The sequence below is a fragment of the Pteropus medius genome, unplaced genomic scaffold (genome assembly GCF_902729225.1).
Source record: "Pteropus medius unplaced genomic scaffold, Ma_sr-lr_union100, whole genome shotgun sequence".
In the NCBI taxonomy this organism is placed as follows: Eukaryota; Metazoa; Chordata; class Mammalia; order Chiroptera; family Pteropodidae; genus Pteropus; species Pteropus medius.
The window spans coordinates 2,023,635-2,039,945 of NW_024347732.1; the positions used below are offsets into that span (position 1 = coordinate 2,023,635).

The 16,311-nt window shown below is 40.8% G+C and overlaps 1 protein-coding gene and 1 long non-coding RNA gene across 4 annotated transcripts; one reads left to right on the forward strand and one right to left on the reverse strand.

Annotated features, from left to right (window-relative positions):
- Window positions 1–288: 288 nt before the first annotated feature.
- On the reverse strand, window positions 289–7,392 carry LOC120614311 (uncharacterized). Its single transcript, XR_005655931.1, has 2 exons — window positions 7,125–7,392; window positions 289–5,316 (listed from the first exon to the last, which is right to left on the reverse strand). It is a non-coding gene; the product is annotated as an uncharacterized LOC120614311 (long non-coding RNA).
- Window positions 7,393–7,427: 35 nt separating this feature from the next.
- PDP1 (pyruvate dehydrogenase phosphatase catalytic subunit 1) lies at window positions 7,428–16,078 on the forward strand. Of its 3 annotated transcripts, none has more exons than XM_039877128.1 (3): window positions 7,436–7,573; window positions 8,381–8,415; window positions 12,039–16,078. In XM_039877128.1, the coding sequence occupies exons 2-3, from the start codon at window positions 8,385–8,387 to the stop codon at window positions 13,718–13,720; spliced, it is 1,713 nt and encodes a 570-aa protein (XP_039733062.1). In that variant the 5' UTR covers window positions 7,436–7,573; window positions 8,381–8,384; the 3' UTR covers window positions 13,721–16,078. The 3 variants fall into 3 exon arrangements, with proteins under 3 accessions (XP_039733065.1, XP_039733062.1, XP_039733063.1); XM_039877129.1 differs by having other exon boundaries at window positions 12,063–16,078; XM_039877131.1 differs by lacking the exon at window positions 8,381–8,415 and having other exon boundaries at window positions 7,428–7,573; window positions 12,063–16,078.
- Window positions 16,079–16,311: the final 233 nt, after the last annotated feature.

A 16,311-nucleotide genomic window follows, 5' to 3' on the forward strand; every position in this document is an offset into this window, starting at 1 on the left:
GGCCTCTTTAATACCCCTTCCTTTTTACCCTTTCTTACTTTCCTAGTCGCCAAGTCCTGATGCTTTTAGTAATGTTTTTTCTGTCTGTTCCCTTCTTTATAATCTTGCTGCCATTGCCTAGCTCAGACTTGTAACTCTTCACTCCCAGATTTAGGTAACAGCCCTGTCTTAGCCAGTTCAGGCTGCCATAACAAAATACAATAGCCTGGGTGGCTTAAACAAACTGCCAACATTTATTTTTCTGTTTCAGAGACAGAAAAGTTAAAGAGCAAGGTACTGGTCACCTCCGTTCCCTGGTGAGGGCGCTTTTTCCTGGCTTGCAGACAGCCCCCAACCCCCTTCTCTTATACGTCCTTGCACAAAGTGGGTAGGGCAACTTTCCTGTGTCTCTTCTTATAATAGCAGTAGTCTCATTACGAGAGCCCTATTTTCAAGACCTCATCTAAACCTAATCACCTCCCAAAGGCCCCACCTGCCCATACCATCACACTGGGAATTAAGACTTCAACATAATGAATTTGAGAGGGGACACAATTCGGCAAGGTCCCAGTCATTCCCAATCTAGCCTGATACATAAGACTGTCGGAATACTTTTACTCTCCTTTCATAACGACTTAGTCAAGTGTCAACCTGGTCCAGACTACAGGAAATCAAGACCCAGCCTCCTGCCCCACCTCTAACTCCCGTTCTTCACCCAACATAGCTCCTCCACTTGGATTTGCTCCCTCTCTGCTCTGGGCCTTTCTATATTGTAAAACTTAGAATGCGCAACCACCACCTCCACTTTTCTGGATTCAAATTCCCTAATTTAAACCTAGTTCAATTCCTAGCTCAGAGAACTGAGAGCCTCAAGAGAGTCAAGAGGGACTCTAAATGTCAATCTGTTCAATCCTCGACTTCACCATGCATCATCCCTTCATCCATCCCACATTTACTGGGTACTTCCTAAACCAAATAAAATGAATAGGACAAGTTCATCCCAGACAGAAGTCATGATTTATACAGGGAGACTGGAATGCAAATGATTACAATGTATGTACAATGTTCAAAACATAAACAAAAGAGCCGTGGGAACACATTTTTTGATACTTGTTGTCTAGATTCTACTTGAACACCTCCAGTAACAGGAAACTCATTACCTAAAGGGGGAGCTTATTCCATTTTCAGAAATCTATAACCACATAAAATTATCATATTAAGATTAAATTTCACTTCTATACATCTATTCTAGCATTTTCAAATTCCAGAGTTTTCAAAGATAAATCTAGCTTTTCATATGACTGTCATTTAATTATTTGAAGATCACACCATGACTATCACTAAACTTCTCATGTTCTGATTCTAGGCACTTCACCCTGCTGGCTGCCTTCCTCTGGCTCCACTGAAGCTTTGTTATACCCTTCAAAGTTTGGTGGGGACTCCCCAAGGCAGAATGGAAAAAGGCTATCACCTCCTTTTGCAATCTAAGATCACATTTATCTTAGTTTTGTGAAAAGAAGGGGACACCCTTATTATAGTACTTCTTATAGACGATCATAATTTCCAGTGATTTTTTTCTCTCTCGCACATCTTATTAATCTGTCCTCCAAAAGCCTGTAGCACAAACTTGAATGGCTCATACTGGGGCTTGTTGCATACTGTCTTTCATTGTCTGTTAATTTTTTATTTTTTATATCTAAACTCTCTATCCATAAGTTTTCTTTGGGGTAAAGGTACTTTTATTAATTGTTATCATATTATTCGTATTATTTATATTTTCCCTAAATAAGTATATGAATGAATGAACAGTGTTAAGGCAGAAAAGCACTGTGGTATGCAGAATGCCCCTCCCTAAAAGATGTTCACACCCTAATCCCCAGAACCTGTGAATATGCTATGTTAACAGGTGGAATTAGGGTTGCTAATCAGCTGACTTCAAAATAAAGAGGTTATCCTGGATTATCACAGCCGACCTAATGCAATCACAGGGTTCTTTAGAAAGGAAAGCAGAAGAGATCAGAGTCAGAGAGTGATCTGCTGATGCTACATTGCTAGGTTTGAACATGGAGAAAGGAGCCACGAGCAAGGACAGCGGGCAGCTTCTCATGCTGGTTAAGGCAAACAAACAGATTCTCCCTTAAAGTCTCTGGAACAAGATGAAGCTCTGCCGACACCCTGATTTTAGCCTACTGAGACCAGTGTCTGACTTCTGACCTCTGAACTGTAAGTTATGTGTGTCATTTGAAGGCACTAAATTTGTGGTATTGGTATAGCAGCCATTTAGGGGACTCATTTAGGTGCTACCACTTGGTGCTATTTGCCTGCCATCATTTGGCATTTTCATTTAATTATCATTAATCCTTATAACATCTTTGATTTTGAAAAAGTTGAGGCTATTGGGTAAATCTGGAAAGATTACCCAGCTAGTAAGAAGCAGAGCTAGGATTTGAACTCAGGTCTCCAATTCATACTCATTTCACAAAACCATGATGCCTTAAGTAGGGATAAAATCACAACCCGGATATTGTGCCTGAGTAATAAATACTCTAAATATTCTGATTAGATTTCCAGAGCTTATTGTTCCTAACAGAAACTGGATACATAACTCAGTAGCTATTATTAACATTCCTCTTTAATTTCTATCTTCTTTCTATCCTTGAACTTTTCTCTCTTCCGTTGGGACTGCTTAAAAATAAAACATTCTAAAATAAACATAATCTTAGCTTTCAAAAGATTGTTTTGTATCATACAACCAACTATGGTTTACTACTAGCATGTGAATTGACTATATCAGGTATTTATCTACAGATATTTATAATATCTGGTTTCTAAGGAAAATAAGCTTTTATAGCCAACAACTAGTTTTTCTGAAAAAAAAAAAAAAATAACCAAACCCTGCAGGACTCTGCCAAGAGTGGTCAGTCAGTGGTGATACACTGAGCTGTGCAAAATATATTGCTGGTCACAGACACAATAAGCCTGGGTGGAAATTCTGCAATTACAAGAATATAGTTTGCCCTCAAATCCATAATGAAAATGTAAAACTTTCTTCCTATAGTTCTTTAATTATCACAAAGCACTCAGCTGTTGCAATATGCCCCTTTTTTCATTTGAAATGAGTTCATTATTGAGCATCTATTGTGTGCTGTAGTCACTATAACATAGTGCCTTAGGGTAAATGGTTCTTCTACTTTCTACTTATGTGATTCTGGGGCAACTCACCCTGAAACTGTATCCTCTCCTGTGAAATGGATATAAGAATAACAACTACCTCATGAGTATTATGAGGATATACTAAGGCAATGCACTTAGAACAAGGGTAGAATAAAGCACTCACAACCTGTTAATCCTCACTATATGCCAAGCCATGGGTTTCTATCAGTGCAAGAAAGAAACGTGATTCCTGTCCTTGAGAAGCCTATATATATACACACTAGTAGTTAAAGTGTACAGGTAAGCAAAGAATGTTAGTTTTTAAGACGTGGTTTTTTTGAGTTCATAGCATAGGGGGCCCTGCTGAAGTCTCCTGATTGGCATCAGCTGCTTCAGAGGCGCCCACGACCTGGCACTTATTGTAAAAAGTGTTCTAGACCCACCCCAATAACTTGGTTTCCCTGAAGGCCTTCTTTCACCTTTTACCTTCTGTATTTGGGGGAGTCTATCTACAGAATTACACTGAAAATTAACCTTGCCAGACTACCCAATGGCTAGAAAATACCACCCGCCACATGTCATCCTTAGCATTTGATGATACACCCCACTAGCAAGTAAATAAAGCTTATTTTTTCCCCTTGAACAAAAGTTATCTTATGAATTCCGCGAACAGATTACTTTAAAAATATTAAATGAGACAAATGTGAAAGCACTAAAGCAGCCTCTGGCCCACAAGAGATGAGCTAGAATACCTATTGTTTCTTTCTTATAAATGATTTGCCATTCTCAGTGCACAGCTCCAAGTACCTTAAGTTTCAAAAAACCAACAATCATCACTGGGATGGTAATAAAACAGGTACCTATCACTTAAGTACTTTGTAATTACTTGCTGATGTCCTATCCAAGACCTGTTGGGAAGTAGAAACTAAAGAAGAGTATGGTAGGCCAGCCTCATTTCCCTCTAATAGCTAATTTTTGCAAAGGCCACAATGAAGTCACTAACCATCAGGCAGACAGCATCTCAAATCTCAAATCTATTTTAAGCTTTCTGGCTGGTACCACTAAGATTGCTGGACCATCTCCATGTTGTCACAGCTAACCTCCAATATCCTTAAGGGTTTTATCACCCACCCACAAAAACAGCAGGCAAAACTGGTTACGCACTTGCTCATTTCCAAGTTTATTCAAGGGCAAGAAAATGACTCAGTGCTAATGGTCTCATTCAGGAACTGTCTTTGCATTTTAACACAGAAAGCATGTGTGTAGACAAAATAGGTAGTTTTGCACAATGTTTTCTTTGAACAATACTATTTTTGAAGCCCCTTTCTTCTTGCCTGCTCTTCTCTACAACAACCCTGGGTTTTGTGCTACTTTTCTACACCTTCCAATGCTGAAGTGTGAACAGGTGTTCTGGAGACTAAAACAGTCTGTGGGGACAGAGTAGCAAACCCAAGGTCTTGCTGCAGCCCTGGCCAGATGGCCATGTGATGACAAAAAGCCCTTTTGAAGCAAGCCTATTGGGTCGTGAAACGGAGCCCCAGCTAAAGAGAGGAAGCCAGGCCAGAAGAAGACAAGGTTGAGATGTTAAAGAATCACACCCCTCCACCCCCTGTCCCCCAGCGGTACAAGCAGTTATATTCTCTTCAGGACTGGGACTTTATTTATAATATACGTATCATGGAACCATACAACTTTGCAATTAAATAAAAAAACTTACATTTCTAAATGAGAATTTCAAAGTTATTACTTTGGGGAGCCTTTAATCTGATTCCAGAAATACCTTGGCATTGCCTTCAATACTCATGACAAATTATTTTGACATATTTAGTGGTGGCAAATACCAGTTACTTGAGAGTGGTTGTTATTTTCAGAAACAGCCAGATCATTCAGAACCAAAATTCTTAAGATGGAGGAATCAATACTATTTTGGTATAAAAACCAAGGTGCTAGTTGTAGTAAAACAAGTTAGTTTCCTGTGCAGATCAAAAAACAATTTGAAAAGGTAATTTTAAAAGTGCTCTGAATAATGGCAATGTTGGTGTGGCATAAGATAGATGTTACCAAGGTGACAACTTCGAAGAGGTCATTGAGAAAGCTGCACAGTCAGCGCTCTGGATCCATGGGTTTCACATTCGTGGATTCAACCAATAGTGGATTGAAGAGAGTATTTTTCATCCGCATAATCTGCAAATGAAGAGAGCTGACTATGCATTGTTTTGTGCCACTTTATGTAAGAGACTTGAGCATCCTGAGATTTTGGAATCCATAGGGGAGGTGGGGTGTCTGGAATTAATCCCCTGAGGATACTGAGGGATAACTGCATACATTCTGGAGTACCATTACTCTATTTCTGCAATCATTAGGAAAAAGTTTATAGACAACAGTCAAGCCTAGTATAAATAACCTCATTTCTGAGTCCACAGGCAGAAACTCTTAAAATAATAATCCATTCTTAGCTTCAGTTAACTGGTCTCCATGTCTGCAGAGTAGGGCAGTGACACTTATGTAAATTAAATTGATATCATCAGGTTCTAAGACTCTCTAGTATTAATATCTGATAACAGATTTCACTTGGTGGTATGGGTCTCCTACTCTCTAGTCCTTAATCTATGAGACACAATGACCTGCACACATCTATAATATTACTACCTCCTCCTATTTTGTACTTTCTTAGCATGACAGATATTTATATAAACTCACTTAATGAAACTCTGTTACTATTTTTATTCTTATCATCCATATGAGAGAACTGAGCCTGAAGGAAGTTGCCCAAGACCAAACAATAAACTGCAGAGATGGGGTTGGAACCCCGGCAATCTGGCTTCAGCTATGCTCTAACAATCTATCAAGCTTTTACTGCCTCTATGAGACAAGAGAAAGTCAGATACATAAATCAAACACTCAATAGAAAAAAGGACAATGAAGAAGACAAATTTATGGTAAGTTCATCTGAGAAATAGAAAAGAAAGAGTAGAAAGTAGAAATGAGGCAGATCGACCCGTGTAAACTGGGATGAAGGCCGCAGAGTAGCCGCGAGAGTTCAACAGAAAACCTGAAGATGGACAAGAGGAAGCTGGAAAGATCTGGGGGTCATGAAGAACCAGTTTCTGACACTGTTTTCTGTTCTTCCTTGAATACATAAAAATCAAATTATATAAGATTAATAAAAATAAAACTCCACAATACTGTTAAGATGAGTGTTTATACCAGCCCACATCACTTTGTGAACTTCTGCTGGCAAATACGCTTAATAAATCAAAGTAAACTCAGTGTGTGAAGTTTTTAGAACTTAGTATCAATGATTCAGTTCACTTAAAGAGGAGAAATGTGTGGAAGGAGGCAAGTGAAAAAGCCCTTGAGATGTCTTCCCTTTAACCACAGTGCCAACGTCTCCCCAAACCTAATCTCATCTCACAGAAGCAGAAACTAAGTCTCATAAAGCGGAAATGACTTGGATTAAGATCCTGCGACTCCAAGTCGAGTGCTCTTCCCACTTCTGAAAGCTAATTCTGCCCTCTTTTAACTATTCAGGGCAAGCGACACACTACTTATTTCAAAGCCATTCAGAGAACATAAGCGCACACCTACAAGGGAAAGAATTCCTTCACTACTTCCTCTTGCCGTAGTTTAGACCGGCTCTCCATCCCCCGCCCTCTCCCCCGCCCCCGCCCCGGGACTTGAGAGGTGTCCAGAAAACGACAAAAAAAAAATACACATTAATGCTCCTAAACTCTGCAAAATATCAAATGAATGGGGCAACACTCTCGGAATGCTGTGCCTTAGATTCTAGGGTGGGGCGGCAGGGAACTTAGTTTCCGGTTGGGCGGGGAGCCACCCCCGCAGCCGACCGCACCAGTGAGGCGCGCGGGAAGCACGGCCGTTGCCCTGCCGCCTGGCGGGGAGCAGCCGGTGCCCGGGGCCCCACGTGCGGTGGGCTGCGGGGGCGGCCCGGGTGCTTCCCCCTACTCGGCCCGCGGCAACCCCCCACCAACCTCGTCTTCGCCGCAAAGCCCCGCAGGTCCCTGATCCGCAGCGCGGCGCTGCCCCACCTTCCACCGCGCCTCCGGGCTCTGTCACGTGAGGCGTGCCCTTGGAACCAATGGGTGGCTCGTGCCGAATGGAAGGGATTGTCTGACCCTCGTGACGCCACAAAGCTGGCTGGGAGCTCACAGCTCTTCCGCCCCGCATCCCGGCAGCCAGCCGCTCCCTTCCCCGCCTCCTCGCCTCTGCGGCAGCCAATCAGGAGACAGGAAGCGCCAGACCGGAACGCGTGGGCGGGGCAGGGCGGCTACCCCGCGGGGCGGGGTGAGGGGTGAGCTGGCGCGGGGCGCGAGACCGGACTCGGGGAGTTGTTCCCGGCAGTGCGGAAAGAGCACTGGTGGTGCAGCCGCCGCGGCCGCCTCCTCGTTGGGAAGAAGTGGCTCCTCCCTTGCCGTGCCCGGTTCGTATTCCCTGCTCCCGGCCCCGAACCAGCCGGTCCGAATCCTCTTCCACCCAGAGTTGTGAGGGGGCGCCGCGCCTGGGATGAGGCGGCCGCGGGCGTGCAGAGAGCGGGCGGTCGGGCGACTGCCGGGGCGCGGTGGGGACAAGCCTCTGGGCGCCAGGTGCGCGCGGGCCTGGAGGCGGCGGGCGGGGCGGCGTGGCGGCGCTAGGCTCGGGGTGGGAGCCACCCCATTGCGCCGGCTGTCAGCACCTATGGGACCCGCCGGAGGGCGAGCTCCCGGGAGGTGCGGCGCAGGCGGTATGTCTTCTCTGCCCGAGGGTTCCCCCTGACACACTCAGGAGTCTGGGGTGACCCCACGGGCAGCCTGCCCTGGGCCGCCTCTGGTCTAGACCGAAGCCGTCGGCGTTTGGGGCCGGGTGGGGCTGGCAGCAGGCGGAGGATGCGGCGCGCCCGTGGACTTAGCGCAGGGGCTGGTTGGAGGGGATGGTCCTGGGGCGCTCCCCTGCTCGCGTCTGGGCCCCTGCCGCCTTGGGCCGTGGCTCTGCTTTTCTCGTGGGGTGGGTGGGTGGGTGGGTTGGTTGGTTTGCTTTCCTTCTCCCCACCCGTTTCTCCCTCTGTCCTCTTCCCTCTTCCCAGCCCAGCCCCATTCACTAGGCTAGTTTGAGACCTCGCCCCTCCTCCGCTCCCGCCTTCCCCGCCGCCTCTAATGAGCATCTCTGCATTGCTTTCAATGGGCCGGTGCTGCTGTCGCCGCTGCTGGCCGCGCGGGTTGTGGATGTTGTCGGCTCCGTGTTGTGATGACAGGAGAATGTGTGTGTGTCCCGGGCCCAGACGAATTGGTAGGTATTCACTTAAAGACCTGCGTTGGGTACCCAGGAAGGATGGTGACTGATTTTGTGTGTGGATAGTTTTAGATGGGTCGGCATGGAATCAAGGGCAAGGTAGATAGAAAAAGGGTACAAAGGCTGCTTGGATGGATGCCTTGGTGAGTGCAATTTTCAGCTAAGGACAAAGGAAACTAATAAAACAAGTGTTGGCTTGGGGCTTCTGAGTCTTTGGAAGGAAACCTGTTTCTTCGTTCGTGTAAACATAATGGGAGCCGTGAAATGGTTAGGCATTTCCAGAAAATGCTGAAAAATCTTAGTCTTTATGCAGGGTATTTAATGCGATCGGATTACCTAAACTGAAGTTCTGACACATCTGATGACTAGTATATCATTTTTTTTTCATTTACACCAAAAGCTTTGCAAAGCGAAAAGAGTCTGTGCAGTAACAGCATCTAATAACTAATTTGTTCTATGGGTTTACTGATGAAGTGGAATCTTTTCTTGGCATAGGCTCTGCAGAGCACATCAGTGAGAATGGGTCTCACTCCTGTGTTGGGTCGCAGTGCATCTTTCTTTATTAGTCATTGGCAAAATCGGCCAAATTCTCCTAGGATGAAGATGCTGCATGTAACATGGCTCAGTCTGAATCATAGGATAGAAACTTTTCAGTGAAAACGTAGTCAAAAATAACTTGAAATTTTGACACAGCTCCAGTTTACTAACGACTGCACCTTGTTGCTGTTTTTGGCCCAAACAAGAGTTTTCTATTTCCATTAATTTAGCAAGATAGTTAACAAAAGTTTTGTTTTCACGATTTTGTTGGTGAATCACAGAATATTCAGAAAGATACTCAGAGTGGTTTCTGAAAATATTTGAAAGTACTTAGACAGCTAAGGGTATCTATCTGGTTTGATGGTGAGAATATATGACCTGTACTGGTGAAGATAGGATGCTTATTAATCAAAGAATGCGGTTTTCACGAACTTCAGCTTCGCTAAGAATGTGTCTTTTGATGCCATATTGGGAGTTGAGGGATTGAGATACAATCTCAGTTCATATAATAACTGAAAAATATAGTTGATAAAATTCACTCTCTGTTTTTTTGTTTTCAATTTTGAGAACTTTTGCTTTGAAGGTAAAATGTATATTATTTGAACATTTAAGTGCTTTCTGTTTGAATGTATGTGTTATTCAAAGCATTTGCTGTATGAATCATTAGTTTTTTTGCCACACGATATTTAATTAATTTTGCAATCAACTTACAGAAGCAGAAAAAATTTCAAAACAAAAAGATTTGAGAAAAGTGCAGATTTCCTGGCTTGTTATTTCTCGATTAGACATCATGTAAGGAAATCCTGTTATACATCTATTAAATCCCTCCTTCGAAACTTGCACACAAATGCACGTGCGCAGACACACAATACTTTGATTCAAGCTACACTCCAGAAACACACATTTTTTTTCTTTAGGATTCTTGAGTTTTAAAGTAAGCACAAATATAAATTTATGGAGAAAATTTCTTTTTTTTTTTTTTAAGATTGGCATCTGTTTACATTTTTAGTAATAGAAAATCTTTGTAGAGAGCATGAAATGAGTTAATGTGCTTTTTGCATGCAAACCTAACAAGGTATGGTTTATGTCTGGAAGCCAGTATCATGTGGCCCAACATTTGAGCACATCTCCTGGCTCAGTCATGTACACTTAACCTCTGGATGACTTTCAAGTTCAGTTTGAAGTACTGTTATTTAGGTGGTTAGTCTTGATAGATTCCTGTTCTTCTGGAATCTCTATTTTTCATTACTGCATTTTAGAACAGTTATTGATCTTATTTCCAGAATTCTAATTTTACCTTTTATTGCTTATTTTTGTCTTCAATTTTGTAAAAAAAATTCCCTTTTTAACTAGTACAGTTAAAATAATGGTACTTTCTATCTCTTGCAAAACTGCTCCTATATAACTGCCTAATGTCGTGCTTATTACAGAAGCAAACACGGATCAGTTAGTTATTCTGTTTGGTTTTCTCTGCTCTCCCACACCCCACTCAGCACTTTTTCTCCAATTACTCTTTAAAAGAGGGTATGCAAAAGTAATGCAATATATAGCTAACACTTCATGATATTTGTAAATTTTTTGTTCCTTAATGGGCTCAACTTTAGGAATAGCTGATACTAAGATTCAGTTGGTTTTGTTCCCTTTATTTCTTTTTATTTACTGCATTTATTTCCTTATTTAAAGTATTTGCAAAGCCTGTTTCTTTATAGGCCAAATGAATACAATACCTCAAGAATTCAGGGAAATATTATTGAGGAAGAAAGATTATTTTTCTCATATAAGTTATCTGGGTTACTGGTAAACATTCATTAAATTTTCAAATAAATGCCCAGCAAAATCTTTTCAGTGTCATATACTGAGTGATATGATTTAATTTTATTCATGATTATAAGTCTCTACCATTTTTATCCATACCTTAAGATTCTTAGACTAGTATTTTATCCCAAAGACAGATAGATATCTTTTTTTAATGTAAGAGAAAATATTCTCTTACATTCTAGTGGTAAATTCTACTTGGGATCCATAATACATGAAAATAATCTTCCTGTAGCTTTTCCTTATGGCTGATAAGCAGAAGAAAATGCTAACAAGTAAATTAAATTCTAGCACTGAAACTGTTTATGTTACTAACAAAGTTTGGAGCTGCTAGAATACTTAAACTTTTTTTTCTTTTTAATCATGAAGGACACAGTAAAATTAAACAACTGGTAATGAAACCTGCATTTAATTTCAAAGCCTCACTTCAGCAAACACTTATAAAGGCATAGAATCCTAGAAGAGGCCTTAGATAGCATCTGTTCTGATGTGTTCACTTATAACTGAGGAAAATTAGGCCTAAAGAGGTGAACCAGCTTTTACAGGATAAATTTGGCAATTTGGTGGCAGACCTATGTCCCTGAGCTCATCAGATTGGTACAGTGGTCTAGAAAGCATTTTTTGCAGACCATCCACTGGGGTGTATGAAGGTAATATTGGAATTTTTTATTCATTATGTAAAATTTTTTGTGTATGTTCTAATGAATATTATATTAGTACAGTAGTATATGTGTAAACTTACAAATAGTTTATGAACATACTTATGTTGAGGATGCATCTTAATACTTTTTTGGTGATAACCTTGTGTCATCAAATGCTAACAATTGACCACAGATCTAGAAATAGGATCTTCATAAATGGGAGAAGTCTCAGCAATATGGGAAATCCAAGGCCTTTTTTAAGGATAGGGAGAGAGAAGGGTGATTGGCCAGCTGGACTGTCACTGCATAATGTTATATAACATTCATCTCCTCAGCTTTCCCCAGCCAAACCTATCATACATTCTGCATAGTTTGTGCTATACAAGAAATATGAAAAAAAAAAAAAGAAAAAAGTAAAGTAAAGCTGGACTGCAGTTCAATCCTAGCTCTATAAAAGATTGAGAACTTGGTGCTTAGCAAATATACCCTGTAGAGATAGTATATGATATGGGTATAAAATACAGTGCCTCACAGCACAGGGCTTAGTATGTAGTTTCACCTGCTAAATATTTGCTATAAAAGCAAAATAGATTAAGTAATCTGAAATATAACTTTTTTTGTGTGTATGTACCTGTGTAATTTGCGGTCTAGGAATCCCAGTCAGAAGTTCCAGCCTGCCACTGTTCTCTGATGCCATGCCAGCACCAACTCAACTGTTTTTTCCTCTGATCCGTAACTGTGAACTGAGCAGAATCTATGGCACTGCGTGTTATTGCCACCACAAACATCTCTGCTGCTCATCCCCTTACATTCCTCAGAGTCGCCTGAGATATACACCCCATCTGGTGTATTCCACCTTCTGCAGGCCAAAGGAGAATTGGTGGCAATATACCCAAGGAAGGAAATACGCTTCCACACCACAGAAATTTTACCTCACACCTCCACAAGTCAACAGCATCCTGAAAGCGAATGAATACAGTTTCAAAGTGCCAGAATTTGATGGCAAAAATGTCAGTTCTGTCCTTGGATTTGACAGCAATCAACTACCTGCGAATGCACCCATCGAGGACCGGAGAAGTGCAGCAACCTGCTTGCAGACCAGAGGGATGCTTTTGGGGGTGTTTGATGGCCATGCAGGCTGTGCTTGTTCCCAAGCGGTCAGTGAAAGACTCTTTTATTATATTGCTGTCTCTTTGTTACCCCATGAGACTTTGCTAGAGATTGAAAATGCAGTGGAGAGCGGTCGGGCACTGCTACCCATTCTCCAGTGGCACAAGCACCCCAATGATTACTTCAGTAAGGAGGCATCCAAATTGTACTTCAACAGCTTGAGGACTTACTGGCAAGAGCTTATAGACCTCAACACTGGAGAGTCAGCTGATATTGATGTCAAGGAGGCTTTAATTAATGCTTTCAAAAGACTTGATAATGACATCTCCTTGGAGGCTCAAGTCGGTGATCCTAATTCTTTCCTCAACTACCTGGTGCTTCGAGTGGCATTTTCTGGGGCCACAGCTTGTGTGGCCCATGTAGATGGTGTTGACCTTCATGTGGCCAATACTGGCGATAGCAGAGCCATGCTAGGTGTGCAGGAAGAGGATGGCTCTTGGTCAGCAGTCACTCTCTCTAATGACCACAATGCTCAGAATGAAAGAGAACTGGAACGACTGAAATTGGAACACCCAAAGAATGAGGCCAAGAGTGTGGTGAAACAGGATCGGCTGCTTGGCTTGCTGATGCCTTTTAGGGCTTTTGGAGATGTAAAGTTCAAATGGAGCATTGACCTTCAAAAGAGAGTGATAGAATCTGGCCCAGACCAGTTGAATGACAACGAATATACCAAGTTTATCCCTCCTAATTATTACACACCTCCTTATCTCACTGCTGAGCCAGAGGTAACTTACCACCGATTAAGGCCACAGGATAAGTTTCTGGTGTTGGCTACTGATGGTTTGTGGGAGACAATGCATAGGCAGGATGTGGTTAGGATCGTGGGTGAGTACCTAACGGGCATGCACCACCAACAACCAATAGCTGTTGGTGGCTACAAGGTGACTCTGGGACAGATGCATGGCCTTTTAACAGAGAGGAGAGCCAAAATGTCCTCAGTATTCGAGGATCAGAATGCAGCAACTCATCTAATTCGCCATGCTGTGGGCAACAACGAGTTTGGGACTGTTGATCATGAGCGCCTCTCCAAAATGTTGAGTCTTCCTGAAGAGCTGGCTCGGATGTACAGAGATGACATTACAATCATTGTAGTTCAGTTCAATTCTCATGTTATAGGGGCATATCAAAACCAGGAGTAGTGAATTTCTTACCCTGTTGACTCTCGAATGAAGTTGATTTACAAGGTAGGTAGATTTTTAAAAGATACTAAAATAATAAGCATTTCCAGTGGGTCATTCTAAACATTTACCCAGTTCATCTTGTAGTTAGTCAAGAACTCCAGTTGAATTGGCAGCAGGGCAGCGGGATCATGAGAGTCTCATTCTGCCTGGCTCAGACCTCACACCACCTGCACTTGAGTCAAGTCAGTTTCTTATTGCAGGTGTCTTGTGACACTGGCTTCTTGTATCAGTCTGAGAAAATCAGGATGACCTGGCAAGTAGGATCTTGAATAGGCCAAAAGCAAGGATTTTGCTGGGCATGTTCTCTTGGTAAAAGGGAAGAAACAACAGTTCACACCTGCAAGCCCCTTCCATCACTAAGATTCCAGTGTACATGAGAACATTCATTGCATGATTTCCTAGATATTCAATCTATGCATTATTTATATAAATTTAGTTTAACCTGAAGTGGTTTTCAGATCCACTTTAAACCACAGATGACTGAGAATCAGGCAATCTGAATTTGTGTTTGTGACTATTTGGAATATTTTCGAGATGGAAAAGCAAACTACTCCCTTCTCTATCCAATTACCTAATGTCATTGAAACGTTTTCTATTTTGCCACACACTTGAAGACAATAAAGGATTTTAGTTTTATCTACTCTTATATTGATGTTAAATAAAAAAAGATTTTTTTTTTTTAGTTTATATTAATGAAAAAGTTTATTTAGTTTGAAATAAAAAGATCCAGAATAAAAAGAAGAGACTGATATGTTCAACTATTGTCATTGATAGTCACCAGCATATCACTCTTATGTAATTCCCAAAGGCCTGGCATGTTGTACATATGTGTGTGGGGTGGGTAGAGTGCTGCTGGGAAGTCATACTTCTAATTTCATAGTGATAAGGATTTCTATCACTTGGAATTTTAAGGATGACATATATAAGTTTACATGTCAATTTGGGGAGTAAGTTTTACCATTGGGTGTTGAGACAGGAGGAAGTTTTGTTTTCCCCACTTAGACATAAGGCAGTTAAAATATTTGGCTTAAAAATTACTAAATGCTTTAAACATTGTAGCTTATAAATAGAAATATTAAGATATGTACATGAGAAATTTTAAAAGGTAACTATTTTGCATGTTTGATGCTTAATAGAACACTTAAAAGCATCAAGTGTTATTTGAAGCAGCCTCTGTAATTATTTGCAGTCCCTTCTATTGCTGTATTGAAGTAAATGAAAGTAAATATGTTCAAATTGGCTTTTTGGGAACTTATTTGATATGTAACAAATGGCATTTTCCTGTGTTTTATGGTGATCTGTGTATAGCTGTACATATATTTTCATCACTTACTCTAGCATCACTGTTAAAAGAATGGCTTTGACTATGTTTGATATTCATATAGATTTTAATATAAAACATCAGCTTTCCCTTGTGTAATTAGTTGAGGGTTGTTTAGGAGTCCTTTCAGATTTCTGTAGAATATGAACTACATGTTCAAGGACTCTGGACTGTGCACACTACAGCAATGTAGAACTGACTACAAAACTTATTCCTGTTGAAAAATAGACTCAGGAAGATTGCAGCTTGGAACTTTTCTTCCAAGCAGCATTTTGGAGGGGGAAAAGGCTGTACTATATATTTATTTCTAAATGGTTTTTTTTGACAGAGGCTTTTTCTTTTAATGAAATATATTTAGACTGTAGTAGCAATTAAAACCCATTTTCAAGCTATTTTAATTTCTTTTGATCACTATAAAAAGTTCCATAATACTATATATGTAATAAAGTCTCATCTTTATATGGTACAGTATATATAAATTTAGTTTCCTGTGGTCATCATGAACATAATTGCCATTAATATAATACACAAGAAACTTGGTCTGCAGTCTGAAAGCTGGTCTACTCTCTAGAATGAAAATGCAGTGTGGTGTTCATTGTTGAGACAAAAATAATTGGATGTTAGAAATCTGAATCTACTATCATCTGAAAGCAGTTGTGATTTTATTGTAATTGGTTGTCACAGTGATCTTATATCTAGAATTAAAGAATACATATAACCTTTCATCATATTTAGCCTTTCTTAAACTTTTTTAAATTAAACTTTCTAATAAACATATCAACTTCTGTATTTATATTTAATCAATGGCTCATGATATTTATAATACACCCTTAACTACTTAAGTGAATGGTGGTATGGTATACAGTACTTGGTAGAAAAACTGTGTCTTATAAAAGATGTATTTGCTTGAAGACATAAGAAAAGTTTATATATAATATAGAGTATGGTCCGAGAAATACCCACAGTGAATTAAAGCTTCATATCTGCTTTCTGAATGGCCTCTTTTTTTTTTTTAAATTAAATTTATTGGGATAACATTGGTTAATAACATAATTTTCAGGTGTACAAGATTATAATTCAACATCTGCATATTCTGTTGCGTGCTCACCACCTGAAGTTTGGTTTCCTTCTGTTATCATATACTTGCTCTCCTTTAACCACTTTGCCCTCCTCAACCCCCATTTCCTTCTGGTAACTACCATTCTGTTGTCTGTATGTATTGATTTTT